The sequence below is a fragment of the Gorilla gorilla genome, chromosome 4, assembly GCF_029281585.2.
Source record: "Gorilla gorilla gorilla isolate KB3781 chromosome 4, NHGRI_mGorGor1-v2.1_pri, whole genome shotgun sequence".
Taxonomy (NCBI): Eukaryota; Metazoa; Chordata; class Mammalia; order Primates; family Hominidae; genus Gorilla; species Gorilla gorilla.
This window is the reverse complement of record NC_073228.2, coordinates 64,393,836-64,408,494: the sequence shown is the minus strand read 5'-3', so window position 1 is coordinate 64,408,494 and position 14,659 is coordinate 64,393,836. Positions and strand designations below refer to the sequence as shown.

The 14,659-nt window shown below is 48.9% G+C and overlaps 1 protein-coding gene across 2 annotated transcripts in view; it reads left to right on the top strand.

The window, feature by feature from the left end:
* Window positions 1-14,659, top strand: part of SUPT6H (SPT6 homolog, histone chaperone and transcription elongation factor) — a 40,127-nt gene that overhangs the window by 23,499 nt on the left and 1,969 nt on the right. For both annotated transcript variants that reach the window (XM_004042004.5, XM_019026483.3), the window contains 15 exons: window positions 1,068-1,144; window positions 1,383-1,518; window positions 1,817-1,954; window positions 2,033-2,200; window positions 2,821-2,948; window positions 4,083-4,290; window positions 4,811-4,958; window positions 5,651-5,793; window positions 8,101-8,241; window positions 9,751-9,946; window positions 11,231-11,469; window positions 12,024-12,137; window positions 12,310-12,434; window positions 14,180-14,292; window positions 14,572-14,649. In XM_004042004.5, the coding sequence (XP_004042052.1) occupies window positions 1,068-1,144; window positions 1,383-1,518; window positions 1,817-1,954; window positions 2,033-2,200; window positions 2,821-2,948; window positions 4,083-4,290; window positions 4,811-4,958; window positions 5,651-5,793; window positions 8,101-8,241; window positions 9,751-9,946; window positions 11,231-11,469; window positions 12,024-12,137; window positions 12,310-12,434; window positions 14,180-14,292; window positions 14,572-14,649 (2,152 nt within the window). The remainder of the gene's footprint in view (window positions 1-1,067; window positions 1,145-1,382; window positions 1,519-1,816; window positions 1,955-2,032; window positions 2,201-2,820; window positions 2,949-4,082; window positions 4,291-4,810; window positions 4,959-5,650; window positions 5,794-8,100; window positions 8,242-9,750; window positions 9,947-11,230; window positions 11,470-12,023; window positions 12,138-12,309; window positions 12,435-14,179; window positions 14,293-14,571; window positions 14,650-14,659) is intronic.

Genomic DNA, 14,659 nt, shown 5'->3' with positions numbered 1-14,659 from the left:
AAGCCAGCCTTTTCCCTGCTTTAGCCTTTCAGGGTCTCTTTTTTCCAGGGAAAGAAGACTTTCAATTCATTTGGTTGGTATATTTCTGAATTTTGTTTATCCTAATGGTATCTGTAGTATCTTTCAGTTTTGTTACCAGAGCCCCATTCTTAAAAGAAAAACTTCTTAAGAAACAACTATTTTTTAAATTTTATTATTATTATCATTATCATTATTATTATTATTATTATTATTATTGAAACAGAGTCTTGCTCCGTCGCCAGGCTGGAGTGCAGTGGCAAGAACTCACCTCACTGCAACCTCTGCTTCCCAGGCTCAAGTGATCCTCCTGCCTTCCAAGTAGCTGGGACCAGAGGCGTGCACCACCACGCCTGTCTAATTTTTGTATTTTTTGTAGAGACACGGTTTCACCATGTTGCCTAGGCAGGTGTCAAACTCCTAGACTCAAGTGATCCATCTGCCTCAGCCTCCCAAAGTGCTGGGATTACAGGTGTGAGCCACTGCACCCAGCCCTTAAAATCTTGAAATGGAGATCAGAATATCTAATAGTCCTAACTACTCACATTTTAGCAAAAGTCACACTACAAATGAAATAGCCACAAAAGGAGGACATGCAGGAGTGTGAGGCACTGGAAAGTAAATCATAAGAAACTGGACATCTTTAAGCTGAAGGAAATCATACTTAACCATGTTGACCTTTTCAAAGGGCCCTCACCCAAAAGAGGGCAGCTACTAGTTCTTTGTTTTGCTTCATCAAAACTAGAACCAATGGCTAAGTATTAGATTTTGGTTTACAATAAAAAAGAACGGTTTCCTAACTTCATCCTTGCGACCTAGCCAGTGGCAGCTGGTACCACTGGAGCACAGTTCTAGTCAGTGGAATTATTAAGCAGAGGCAGGGTTGGCCAACTTTCAGGAAGAGGTGGGAATAGTTCCTTGGTAGCACCTTGGACCAGATATCTTCTGAAGACTTCCAGTTCTTACAAGATCTCCAACATAGGGAGACAGAATTTCCTGAAATCTTTACATCCTCAGAGCCATTCAGCTTCAATTTTCTTTCAATCCAGGCTCAAGACATTGAAACGCTAAAGAAATTTCTCCTGAATAAGAAGCCTCATGTGGTGACAGTTGCAGGAGAGAACAGGTAGGTAGGGATTAGACCACACCTGGTTTAAGGCTGTGACCCAACTCATCCCTTATTATTGAGTCTGGCATATGCCCATAACAGATGGGGCTTGTGCTTGTGCAGGGAGTGTCCCTGGGGATGTTTGACCTCATTTTCTTCAAAGCCCTTTACTCCCCTACCTCTTCACCCCCAAGGCAGTCATGAGACTGTCCATCCCTAAGAAGACGTATTCATTGACCAACACTCATCCCACCAGGGACGCCCAGATGTTGATTGAAGATGTGAAGCGCATTGTACATGAGCTGGACCAGGGCCAGCAGCTGTCATCTATTGGGGTAGAGCTGGTTGACAACGAGTTGGCCATTCTCTATATGAACAGCAAGAAGTCAGAGGTAATGCTGGAGCCCCACCCTTAGGGCCTGCCCAGGCAAGTGCTATTAATCCCAAAGAGATTAAATTGGGAAACAAAGGTTATCAGGGGCACAGGACTGTACCTGTGTACTTATCCATGCAGAAGTTCTCCGTTTTGCAGTTACGGTTCAGATTGGGAGTCCCAGAAATTAAATCGGTCTCAGGAAAAAAGATCCCAGAGAAGCAGAGAAAATGATTTAAACCAGAATGGTTTGGATTTCCTCTTGATGTTGTAGCTAAGGGGATTTTAAGGCCCTGCTGACCCTCGTTTGACTCTAGGCAGAGTTCCGGGATTATCCTCCAGTGCTGAGACAGGCCGTCTCCCTGGCCCGGCGCATCCAGGACCCTCTGATTGAATTTGCCCAGGTGTGCAGTTCCGATGAAGACATCCTGTGTCTCAAGTTTCACCCCTTGCAGGTGAGTAGGATTTGACAGGCAGGCTCGGGTGAAGGGAAAGGCAGAGTAACCTTACTCCTGCCTGCTGAATGTCCACAGGAGCATGTGGTGAAAGAGGAGCTGCTCAACGCCTTGTACTGTGAATTTATCAACCGAGTCAATGAGGTCGGGGTCGATGTCAACCGTGCCATTGCCCACCCTTACAGCCAGGCCTTGATCCAGTATGTTTGTGGCCTGGGACCTCGGAAAGGGACCCACCTCCTGAAGGTAGGATTGGAGTGAATTCAGAAATTTTAAAACTTGCCATTTCATTGAATATGAATATATACTTTGTCAGTATAATTTGACAGATCGGGAAGACCAAGGTCAGTGACTTGTCCAAAATCACTCAGCTAGTGAGAGTCAAAAGAGTCTGACTTCAGACCCAGTTGGCCAAAGCTGTGCCCTTCACTGCTGCTTGCACCACCACGCCGAGCTAATTTTTTGTATTTTTAGTAGAGACGGGGTTTCACCATGTTGGCCAGACTGGTCTCAAACTCCTGACCCCAGGTGATCCACCCGCCTCAGCCTCCCAAAGTGCTGGGATTACAGGCATGAGCCACTGCACCCGGCCAACTAGTGTTAACTTGTAACTTATAAGCCATACATTAGTTGTATATGGTCTTTGGTGTAGGTATAACATCATTTATTTGTTTATTATTTTCCCATTTAAAGCAAAACTTTTTTTTTTTTTTTTTTAATTTTGAGTGGTCGATAGCATTGCTGTAGTGCTCAACTAGATACTGGGTGGGACAGAGTTTTTGTTATGAGGGTTTAATAGAGACTGGAACAGTCTGGGGAGGTGGGGCCTGCTTACTGCCCTGGCTCAGTCCAGCTCTCTCCCCCAGATCCTGAAGCAGAACAACACCCGGCTCGAGAGCCGGACCCAGCTGGTCACCATGTGCCACATGGGTCCCAAAGTCTTCATGAATTGTGCTGGCTTCCTCAAGATTGACACGGCCTCCCTGGGGGACAGGTGATGCCCTCTGCCTGGATGGGGCAGGAGGAATTCCCTTGTGGGCTTTGTTTTCGGGTTTCAGGGGTTAGGGCTATCAAAGGGCCACAAGCCATTTTAACTTAGGAAATGTTTTAAAGAAAAGGTAAGGAACTTTATTCAGTCAAGAGCCCCTGACCTATGGAAAAGATCGGTTCAATCATGTGAAACATTTTTCGTGTGAGAGAAACATAAAAAGTACCAGCTTAGCTTATAAATTAAGCATGGAAAACACAAGATTTTGTTCAGTAAACACAAACTTGCTTTTTTATTATTATGGTTTGTTGTGGCCAGATAAGGGTGGGAATAGCGGGGGCAATGAAAAAGGAGTTTGGGGGTATGAAGAGATAAGGAAGGGGGAGAGAGATTTGGTATGTTTTGAGATGATGTTATTAAGAGAAAGTTCTATTCACTTGGACTTTGGACTTCACTATTGACCTCTTCCTCTCCAGAAGTTATCAACTCAGTCTTTGGAGGATCTTTTCCACGGGCACATAGCTCCTCATTCAGTAATGGAAATCAGTGGGGAAATAGGCTTCAAGTTCTAAAACTTCATTTTCCACTCAGCTTTGCTGTAACACTCCACGAATAACATAGGTCCATGTGAGTGCACGGGCAAGACCAGCCTGGGAAGGCTTTATGGGGGAAAATAGCTATCAGCAAATTTTCAAAGGTTTTTTCCCCTTTCTTGATTTATCTTATTATGAGACTCATATAAGTTCATCATATAAAATTCAACATATAGAAATATTATGCAGAAAGTGGAAGTCCCCCATAATCCCACCCCCCAGAGATAACTACCATAACAATTTTATGTATACTACAGTTTTTCTAAATTTTATTTTTGCTATGCATTTACTAACTACCCATTTACTACAAAAATGGGATCATATGGTTCATAGTGTTTTTGCAGTGCATTTTTCACGTATCAATATATTGTGGCCATCTTTCCATGTCAGCACACATAGATCTACCTCATTCTTGTTAATGGCTGTATAGTATTCCATTGTATGGAGGTGCCCTAATTTATTTAACCAGTTCCCCATTGGTGGACATTTGGGTTGTTACTAGAAGCTTATCGTTCTATATCCTGTTCCTTTTCTGCCTTTCCTCCAGCACTGACTCATATATTGAAGTCCTTGATGGTTCCCGTGTCCACCCTGAGACTTATGAGTGGGCTAGGAAGATGGCAGTGGATGCCCTGGAATACGATGAATCAGCCGAGGATGCCAATCCTGCAGGAGCCCTTGAAGAAATCTTGGAAAACCCAGAGCGACTGAAAGACCTGGACCTTGATGCCTTTGCAGAAGAGCTGGAGAGGCAGGTAAGGGACAGCATGGAAGGCCCGGCAGGAGAACCCATCCCAAGTGGCCAGGTTGGTAGGAGACTTGGGCAGTGAGTGTGCAGAGAAAGCCTGATACTGTTAGTATGGCAGACTTGATCCTCATCTCCCTGCCCTGCTCTACTGGGCTCCTCAAGGAAGTTTTTGGTCTGCTTGTTAAGGAGCCAGGGAAGTCTCAGAGATTGCCACCATAATTACAAGGGGCAGGAGGGAGTTGGGAGGATGTCAGTACTACAGTTTCCGTCTAGGCCCCCTTTCCTCCTTTCTAACAGCATAGCTTTGCATTTATCTGTGGACTCATTGGGGTTCCATAAAGCATTTTGATTACAGTGTTTCATGGCTAAGTTTGAAAACCACCTTTAGTAAATGTTGATGGAAAGAAAAGAAGAAGCCCTGACAGAAACTTACTCCCATCTGGAGAGGCCCGCCCCTTCCACGGGACTCCTTGAGTCTCAGGTTGGGGGGCAGCTGCAAGGCTCTTCTTGACGGGCTTCTTCCCCAGGGCTATGGTGACAAACACATCACACTCTATGACATCCGTGCAGAGCTGAGCTGTCGATATAAGGACCTCCGGACAGCCTACCGCTCTCCCAACACAGAGGAGATCTTCAATATGTTAACCAAAGAAACACCAGAGACCTTCTACATTGGTAAATTCTGGGGTCATTTTTTTATTGGGGGCAGGAGGTGTGTTTACTGTGTACATTCAAACCAAGCAGCAGTTCCAACAGATTGAGGCAGGTTTGTGTTGTACATGGGGAAGGCCAGGAGAGCATTTTAAAAGACTAAAGAGTCCTGGACTGGAAATCAAAACTGAATTTAAGGTCAAATGTGCTTCCAGTGTGCTATGGAATCTTCGTGCAGTTAGTCTTCTTATAGGCTTTATTTTCCCCTATCATCAAATCAGGGGAACGGCCAGGCACAGTGGCTCATGCCTGTAATCCCAGCACTTTGGGAGGCCAGGGCAGGCAGACTGCTTGAGGCCAGGAGTTCGAAACCAGCCTGGGCAACATGGTGAAACCCCATCTCCACTAAAAATACAAAAATTAGCTGAGCGTGGTGGTGGGCACCTGTAATCCCAGCTACTCAGGAGGCTGAGGCAGGAGGATTCCTTGAACCTGGGAGGCAGAGGTCACAGTCAGCCAAGATAGCACCACTGCACTGCAGCCTGGGCAACAGAGCAAGACTTCATCTCAAAAATAAATAAATAAATAAAAATCAGGAAGAGTTCCCTCTTCAAGGATGGGAAGGAAGTCAGATATTCTGTCACTGAAAGGGTGGTGGAAAGAAGTGCTCTCCACATTCTCTGAGCCTGCTCCCCATCCTCTTTTCCTTCTTGCAGGAAAGCTCATCATCTGCAATGTCACTGGCATCGCCCACAGGCGTCCCCAGGGTGAGAGCTATGACCAGGCGATCCGCAATGATGAGACAGGGCTGTGGCAGTGCCCCTTCTGTCAGCAGGACAATTTCCCTGAACTAAGCGAGGTGTGTGCTGCAGCGTTATCCTGCTCAGTGGATTTCCTTGGTTGAATGATCTCGGTGCCTAGAAGGGAATCAGAAATGAGGGTGTTCTAGATCATTCTCTCACCAAACAAGTACACAAGGAAGACGGATGGGAAACACACAGGTTTAGCATGAAGTCCCTTCTGAGAAGGCTGACATAGCTGGGCACGGTGGCTCACGCCTATAATCCTAGCACTTTGGGGGCCAAGGTGGGCAGTTCATCTGAGATCAGGGGTTCGAGACCAGCCTGGCCAAGATGGTGAACCCCCATCTCTACTAAAAATACAAAAATTAGCCAGTTGTGGTGGCATATGCCTGTAATCCTAGCTACTCGGGAGGCTGAGGCAGGAGAATGACTTGAACCGAGGAGGCGGAGTTTGCAGTGAGCCGAGATCATACCACTGCACTGCAACCTGGGTGACAGAATGAGACTTCATCTCAGAAAAGGAAAAAAAAAAGGCTGACTTAGAAACTTCTTATGGTCGGCCAGGCGCGGTAGCTCACGCCTGTAATCCCAGCACTTTGGGAGGCCGAGGCAGGCGGATCATGAGGTCAGGACATCGAGACCATCCTGGCTAACACGGTGAAACCCCGTCTCTACTAAAAATACAAAAAATTAGCCAGGCACGGTGGCGGGCGCCTGTAGTCCCAGCCACTCGGGAGGCTGAGACAGGAGAATGGCGTGAACCCAGGAGGTGGAGCTTGCAGTCAGCCAAGATAGCAGCATTGCACTCCAGCCTGGGCGAAAGAGCGAGACTCCATCTCAAAAAAAAAAAAAAAAAAAAGAAACTTCTTATGGTCGCTGGGTCAAAACAAAATGGCAGACAGGCATGGTGGCACGTACGTATAGTGCCAGCTACATCAGAGGCTAATTTGGGAGGATTTCTTGAGCCCAGGAGTTCGAGGCCAGCCTGGGCAACATAGCAAGACCCCATCTCCTTTTTTTTAAAAAGGGAGGGGCCGGCCTGGCGCAGTGGCTCACTCCTGTAATCCCAGCACTTTGGGAGGCTGAGGCGGGCGGATCATGAGATCAGGAGATCGAGACCATCCTGGCTAACATGGTGAAACCCCGTCTCTACTAAACAATACAAAAAATTAGCCAGGCATGGTGGTGGGCGCCTGTAGTCCCAGCTACTTGGGAGGCTGAGGCAGGAGAATGGTGTGAACCCGGGAGGCGGAGCCTGCAGTGAGCCGAGATTGCACCACTGTACTCCAGCCTGGGCGACAGCGAGACTCCGTCTCAAAAAAAAAAAAAGTGGGGAGGGGCCAGGCCGGGCACAGTGGCTCATGCCTGTAATCCCAGTACTTTGGGAGGCTGAGGCAATTGGATCACCTGAGGTCAGGAGTTCCAGACCAGCCTGACCAACATGATGAAACCCCATCTCTACTAAAAATATAAGGATTAGCAGGGTGTGGTGGTGAGACTCCTATCTCAAAAAAAAACACAAAAGGGAGGGGCCTCAGTTGCAGCTAAAGGGATCTAAGTTGGATAAACATAAAAGAGGATGGGGCACAGTCACACCAGTAATCCCAGCACTTTCAGGGGCCGAGGCAGGTGGAGTGCTTGCCCAGGAGTTCAAGACCAACCTGAGCAACATGGCAAAACCCTATCTCTACAAAATAAAATTAGCCAGGCTTAACCGGGCGCGGTGGCTCACGCCTATAATCCCAGCACTTTGGGAGGCCGAGGTAGGTGGATCACGAGGTTAGGAGATCGAGGTTATCCTGGCTAACACGGTGAAACCCCGTCTCTACTAAAAATACAAAAAATTAGCTGGGCATGGTGGCGGGCGCCTGTAGTCCCAGCACTTTGGGAGGCCGAGGTGGGCAGAACACCTGAGGTCAGGAGTTCGAGACCAGCCTGGCCAACATGATGAAACCCCATCTCTACTAAAAATACAAAAATCCGCCCTGTGTGTTGATGCACGCCTGTAATCCCACCTACTCAGGAGGCTGAGGCACGAGAATCGGCTTGAACCTGGGAGGTGGAGGTTGCAGTGAGCCAAGATTGCGCCACTGCACTCCAGCCTGGGCAACAGAGCAAGACTCCATCTCAAAAAAAAGAAAAAGATTCATCTGATGGCCAGTGGTGCCAAGCATCAGCTATGAGACAAGGGACTTTGGAGATGGTCAAATTCTGTCTTGGCAGATGACTAAGTCATTGTGTTTTCAGATTATGGTGCAAGGTGTCAATGGTAAAAGAAATTACAACACCTCTGGGAGCTCTTTTCTGAATGAGCGATCTCCAGAATCTTGATAATCAAGCTCCTCTCCTCATGCCCTCTTCAGGTGTGGAACCACTTTGACAGCGGTTCGTGCCCAGGCCAGGCCATCGGTGTCAAAACACGGCTAGACAATGGTGTCACCGGCTTCATCCCCACCAAATTCCTCAGTGACAAAGTGGTAAAGCGGCCAGAAGAACGAGTGAAGGTAGAGGACTGACTGTCCTAAGGTCGTAGTGCAATTTTCAGCTGCCCAGATCAGGTCTCTTTAACTTTGGGCTGTCCCCACCAGAAGTTAGGCTCTGTTCCCAGTGGCTGCTGGTGGGAAGTGTTTCAGGGAAGATTTATAACTAGTTGAAAGAAGCTAGGGTGAGAAGCATTTGAATGAGTAGCAGCTTTTGTTCACCGCCTTTGTGAAATTTCAGCAAGTTCCCAGTCCTTTGGGAGAGGGCTCTCCTGTGTGGGAAGCTGCAGTTCAGTCCAGAGGGCAGGGCCCAGCATTACATGCTGTGAAACAGAAAGGCTCTGCCTGTTCTCCCAAGACCAGGCATCAGTGCTTTAGAGGGTGGAAAATAATGCATGGCACAGCCCCTGTGCACAGGGAGCCTCTGGATCCTCTAGGCAGAACCAGATGACACAGAAGGAACCTTGAGATGGTGTCTGTGGATAGGGAGGAAATCTCTAGGCTCCATTTCTGTTCTGTTATTTTCCGGCCATGTATCATGCACCCACTAGATACCAGCACTGACATCGACATGTGTTGTCTCTAATCTCACTTGCTGATGGAAATGGAAATATTGTCTTTTGTCAGAGAAATTCAACTTTTTTCAGAATCACCCAGTTAGTGATATAGCTGATACCAGCTCTGCGAAATTCACTGGTTCTGAGTGTTGTGAACCTCTGAGAACTATGACTTAGGAGGGCTGGGGAAAGATAGTTCTAATAAGTGAAGCTGGGGAGATTTTTCACAAGAAGAGTGATGCAGAGTGACTGGCTTTTGCCACTACTTAGACAGAAGGGCTCATATCAAGGGTAAGATACAGAAAACAGCTATTATTTTGCTTCCCCTTCAAAAAGGGAAGTCAGGCCAGGCATGGCAGCTCATACCTGTAATCCCAGCACTTTGGGAGGCCAAGGTGGGTGAAGTCATTACTTGAAGTCAGGAGTTCGAGACCAGCCTGACCAACATGGTGAAACCCCGTCTCTACAGAAAATACAAAAATTAGCCGGGCGTGGTGGCACACGCCTGTAATCCCAGCTACTCGGGAGGCTAAGACAGGAGAATCGCTTGAACCCTGTGGGTGGAGGTTGCAGTGAGCCAAGATCACGCCACTGCACTCTAGTCTGGGCGACGAGTGAGACTGTCTCAAAAAAAAGGGGGGGGCTGTTGGGGGAGTCAACCTTTGATGGCACCTTGGGAGCAGTAACTAGGCAACTTCATGGGAGAAGAGAAGAGTGCCAGGGACAGGGTAGATCCAGCAGGCTTCAGCTGGTTTTCCTGCCCAGAGTGGAGGCATTAGTGCAGGGCTTGGCCTGTAGTCTACAGACAAGATTCCACCCCAAACTCCCAGTCTGGCATTCAGCAGCTGGCTGGCTTTGGGCAAGTCACTTTACACCTTACACCTTTCTGCCTGGACTTTGGTTTTCTCATGTGTGAAATAGGGCATCGGGCTAGATCATCTTTGTCCCTTCCAGCTCAAATGTTCTGTGGATCTAGGTGGGAATGACTGTTCACTGCCGCATCATGAAGATTGACATTGAGAAGTTCAGTGCAGACCTGACGTGCCGCACCTCAGACCTCATGGACAGGAACAATGAGTGGAAGCTGCCCAAAGACACCTACTATGACTTTGATGCTGAAGCTGCAGACCACAAGCAGGAGGAGGACATGAAGCGGAAGCAGCAGCGGACCAGTGAGTGTGCCTCCCACCATCTCTGTGCACCCTGAATCTTGGCAGTTCTCCCAGTGCAGGATTCAGGCCACAGGGTGCACATGTGTCAGTCTCCCAGTGGAAGTGGGGACTCAGCTTTGAGGTGCTAAGGCCTGGAGATGTCATGAAAAAGTCATAGGTAGGGCTGGAACCCAGAGTCTCTTGGGTCACATTTTCTTTGCTAATGCCTTTTGACTCTTAAAGCCTCATTCTTTCAGTGTCCCAGGAGCCCAGGTGAACATGTCCTTCATATCAGCTAATCCAAGCCCAGAGAAGGTGAAAGAGTCTCAGAATCCCATAGTGGGTCAGAAATTAAGCCCAAACAGGGTGGCTCACGGCTGTAGCCCTGCACTTTGGGAGGCCAAGGCAGGAGGAGCACTTGAGCCCAGGAGTTCAAGACCAGCCTGGGCAACTTAGTAAGACCCCATCTCTACAAAAAAAATTTTTTAAATAGCCAGGAGCCAGGTGTGGTGGCTCATGCCTATAATCCCAGCACTTCAGAGGCTGAGGCAGGTGGATCACTTGAGGTCAGGAGTTCAAGACCAGCCTGGTCAAAATGGTGAACCCCCGTCTCTACCAAACATACAAAAACTACCCAGGTGTGGTGGTGGGCGCCTGTAATCCCAGCTACTGAGGCAGGAGAATTGCTTGAACCCAGGAGTGAGAAGTTGCAGTGAGCCGAAATTGCACCACTACAGTACAACGTGGGTGACAGAGTGAGACTCTGTCTCAAAAAAAAAAAAAATGGCCAGGCGCAATGGCTCACGCCTGTAATCCCAGCACTTTGGGAGGCTGAGGCAGGCGGGTCACTTGAGGTCAGGAGTTCAAGACGAGCCTGGCCAAAATGGTGAAACCCCGTCTCTACTAAAAATACAAAAACTAGCCAGGCGTGGTGGTGGGCACCTGTAATCCCAGCTACTGAGGCAGGAGAATTGCTTGAACCTAGGAGGGAGAAGTTGCAGTGAGCCAGAATTGCGCCACTGCATTACAACTTGGGTGACAAAATGAGACTGTCTCAAAAAAAAAAAAAAAAAAAAGCCAGGCATGGTGATGTGCACCGGTGTATTCCCAGCTATTTTAGAGGCTGAGACAGGAGGATCACGTGAGCCCAGGAGTTCGAGGCTACAGTGAGTCATGATTGTGCCACTGGCACTCCAGCCCGGATGACAGAGCACCCATAAATAAGAAATGAAGGCCTGGTTTGTCCTGTTGCTGCCAGCTCCTAGCCCCATCACCCAGTCTGTACTGCTTTTCTGCCCTTTTCAGCATACATCAAGAGAGTGATCGCACACCCATCCTTCCATAATATCAATTTCAAGCAAGCAGAAAAGATGATGGAGACCATGGACCAGGGTGATGTGATTATCCGACCAAGCAGCAAGGGCGAGAACCACCTGACAGTGACCTGGAAAGTCAGTGATGGCATCTACCAGCATGTGGATGTGCGGGAGGAGGGCAAGGAAAATGCCTTCAGCCTGGGAGCCACTCTGTGGATCAACAGTGAGGTGAGAGCCAGTGCCTGCCCACCTCCCATCCCACTCCTGCTTCCAGAAAGGCGCCCTTCAGGGTGCCTTCACCTGACATTAGTAACTCGGGTCATAGGTATTTTAGCTGTGCACAGCAACAAAACGGGAGGTGGTTTGCAGAATGAGTCATTTGATATCAGTTTTATTTTGTCCCCTCCTTCCGTGTCCTCCAAATGTTAAAATAGTCTACCTAGAGAGAGCCAATGGAGAAAGAGGAGAAAATACACATATATACGCACACATATATATCAAGTTTCTCTTTTCTGTTTTCATTGAAGAGAAATCTGGTGAATTTTCCTGTTGTTCCCAAGCACTAGGGGAGAATCAAAGCCAGGATTTAAAGGACTTTATGCCCTGTGAGCTAATATATCTGGACATGACACAGATGGATAAACTGAGGGGACTTTGCTATGGAGTGAGGCTTCAGCAGGACTGAGAAGCCCATCCCCTCCCATGGTTTTTCTTCTGGATGGATTTGATCAAGAATCTCAGCTCTGGATATGACACATGGGGCCTTTACCTTCTTCCCACAGGAATTCGAAGATTTGGATGAGATTGTTGCTCGCTATGTCCAGCCCATGGCATCCTTTGCCCGGGACCTTCTGAATCACAAGTATTATCAGGACTGCAGCGGTGGGGACCGCAAGGTAAGCCCAGGGCCCTCTGAGGAATGACACTTGCCAATCACTTAAGGATGTACGCTTTCCCTTCAGTATAGGGGACACTCAGGCGGTGAAGGAAGTGTACATCATGTGTGCACCAGACGCTGTGTACCAAGCATGCTGCTATCCCAACCTCTCCCCCTCATTCTACCCCCAGAAATTAGAGGAGCTGCTCATCAAAACTAAGAAGGAGAAGCCCACCTTCATCCCTTATTTCATCTGTGCCTGCAAGGAACTGCCCGGCAAGTTCCTACTGGGATACCAGCCCCGGGGTAAACCCAGGTGAGCACTAGTGCTGAGAAGGTGCTGCCACTGGGGTTCATAGGCAGGCTAGAAGGCAGGGAGAGGCCCGGAGCAGTGCCCTTTCTGGCTCTGCTGGACTGCCTTTCTCCTCTCATCTGTTTAGAACAGAGGTGGAGGTTGGAGGTGGGAAAAGAGGGTGACGATTTCAAGGCAAAAAGGCAAGGATTCACATAAGAAGGGCGCTTTCTTTAACACCGTGAGAAAGGAGTTCCCTTCACCTCCTCTCCCTCCCACAGAGTGACAGGAGTCACGAGACACTCTTCACCTGATTGCAGAAACTGGGGGCCAGTACACTGGTCTCTCCTGTCCACCACCTGCCTCACCCTCACCAGGGCTTGCACACAGTGGCTCACTGTTGCTGTAATGTGCTCACTCCGCCCGCACTGAAGCGGTGGTCAGGAGAGCCTGTCTCCTGTTCTGCTCTGTCTCCTGCTCTGCCTGCTTCTGTGTGACTAACAGGCTGGCCTTCCTGAGGTATTCCTTTATCTGAGTCCCTCTAGCGCTTACCCTGAACCTAGAAGACAAAGTCCAGTTTCCTTAGATTGGTGTCTTTGTGTCTGTGATACAGACTGGTAATCACACTTGCTTCTCTGCCTAAGCCCTGCCCCCATCCTTCCATTGGCCTTTGGCCAAGGCCATGTGCACTTCTGCTTTTATCCCTGTACTGGCTTTACCTGATGCACAGCTCAGGCTGCATTAGTAGGGGCTCAGTGGCCAGATGACAGGAAGCCCTAGACTCTGGACCGTGTGCCATCTTGGGCACATCTGGAATATTGTGCTCATTTCTTGAGAAGCCTGTTGACTCACCAAGTGTGCTTCCAGAGGCCAGCAGCCAGGGCTAAGTGGGGCTGGAAACTGTGTCCTATGTGGAACAGTTGAGCAAACTGGTGGCGGGGGTGGGGGCTGTAACCAGGACCAGGTGCAGCATGATAGCTTCTAGGGAAAGGAGCTGACTCTCCTTGTGTGGCAGAATTAACACTTATGGAAGAGTTAGGAGGCGGGTGTCAGCCTAATAGAAATGAGAACTGTGTACTATGTAGCATTATCTGGTTGCCATTGATAGCTGGCCTTTATTGAGCACAACCCAGCTTTAGGCATTGTGGAATGTGCTCTGTGCATTCTCATTTATCCTCACACCCACCCCATAGGCTTAAGTGCCGTGGTCCTCATTGGACAAATGAAGCAGAGATTCAAGTTTGGTAACTTGGTGCAGCGTGTCATATGTGGTGAATGGCAGAGCTAAAACTAGAACTAGAACTGGAACTAACCCAGAGCCCCTCTTAAGTACTATCTGCTACTCTCAGAAGTGTTGAACAAGGGCAGACTACCACCTTCCACAGCCACTGCAGAAAGATGCCTGCTTTAGGGGAGTTGCGATTTGCTGCTCTGGGAGGCCCCTTCCAACCCTGGCATTATGGGATCTCGGTCTCACTTCACCGGCAGTATCCTACCTTCATACTGCAGCCCAGTATGGTAGCACAGCCTCCAGCAAGCCTTCCTCCGGCAGTCCGTATGCAGCACACAGAGGGCCACTGACTCCTTGGCCTTCAATATGTTCTGCCATGTGCTGCTCACCTCCCTTCACAGGCCTGGGGACTGGCTGTGTCATCTCTCCTTTCCCCTAGCACCCAGAATGGCTACTTCACATGGTGGGCATCTGTTCTGGTCGCTCTTGTGGTGGGTCCCAAGTGGTTTCTGATGCATGTTTCCTTCTAAAATCCTAGGATAGAATATGTAACGGTGACTCCAGAGGGATTCCGGTACCGGGGCCAGATCTTCCCAACCGTGAATGGACTGTTTAGATGGTTTAAGGATCACTACCAGGATCCTGTACCAGGTGAGTTCTGCTCTTCCTGACTTCAGGGACGTGGCTGGAGGAACACCTAGGACTTGACTCAGAGTAGTCCCAGCCTAGGGGACCAGGTGAGGAGTAGGCTGTCACTGCAGCTGTCTTACTCCTCCTGCAGCCTCCCAGCACCAGGAAGGTTCTCCATCCACTGTGCCTATGCAGCTTCCCTTCCTCCCTCCACCTACTTCAGTGCCCCTTCCACCCCCTGAATTGGGAAACCAAAAATAGGTGTCTGGAGGGATGTAACTAAATAATCACTTCCTGCAGGCATCACCCCTAGCAGCAGCAGCAGGACCCGGACACCTGCCTCTATCAATGCTACCCCAGCCAACATCAACCTTGCAGGTGAGGAGCT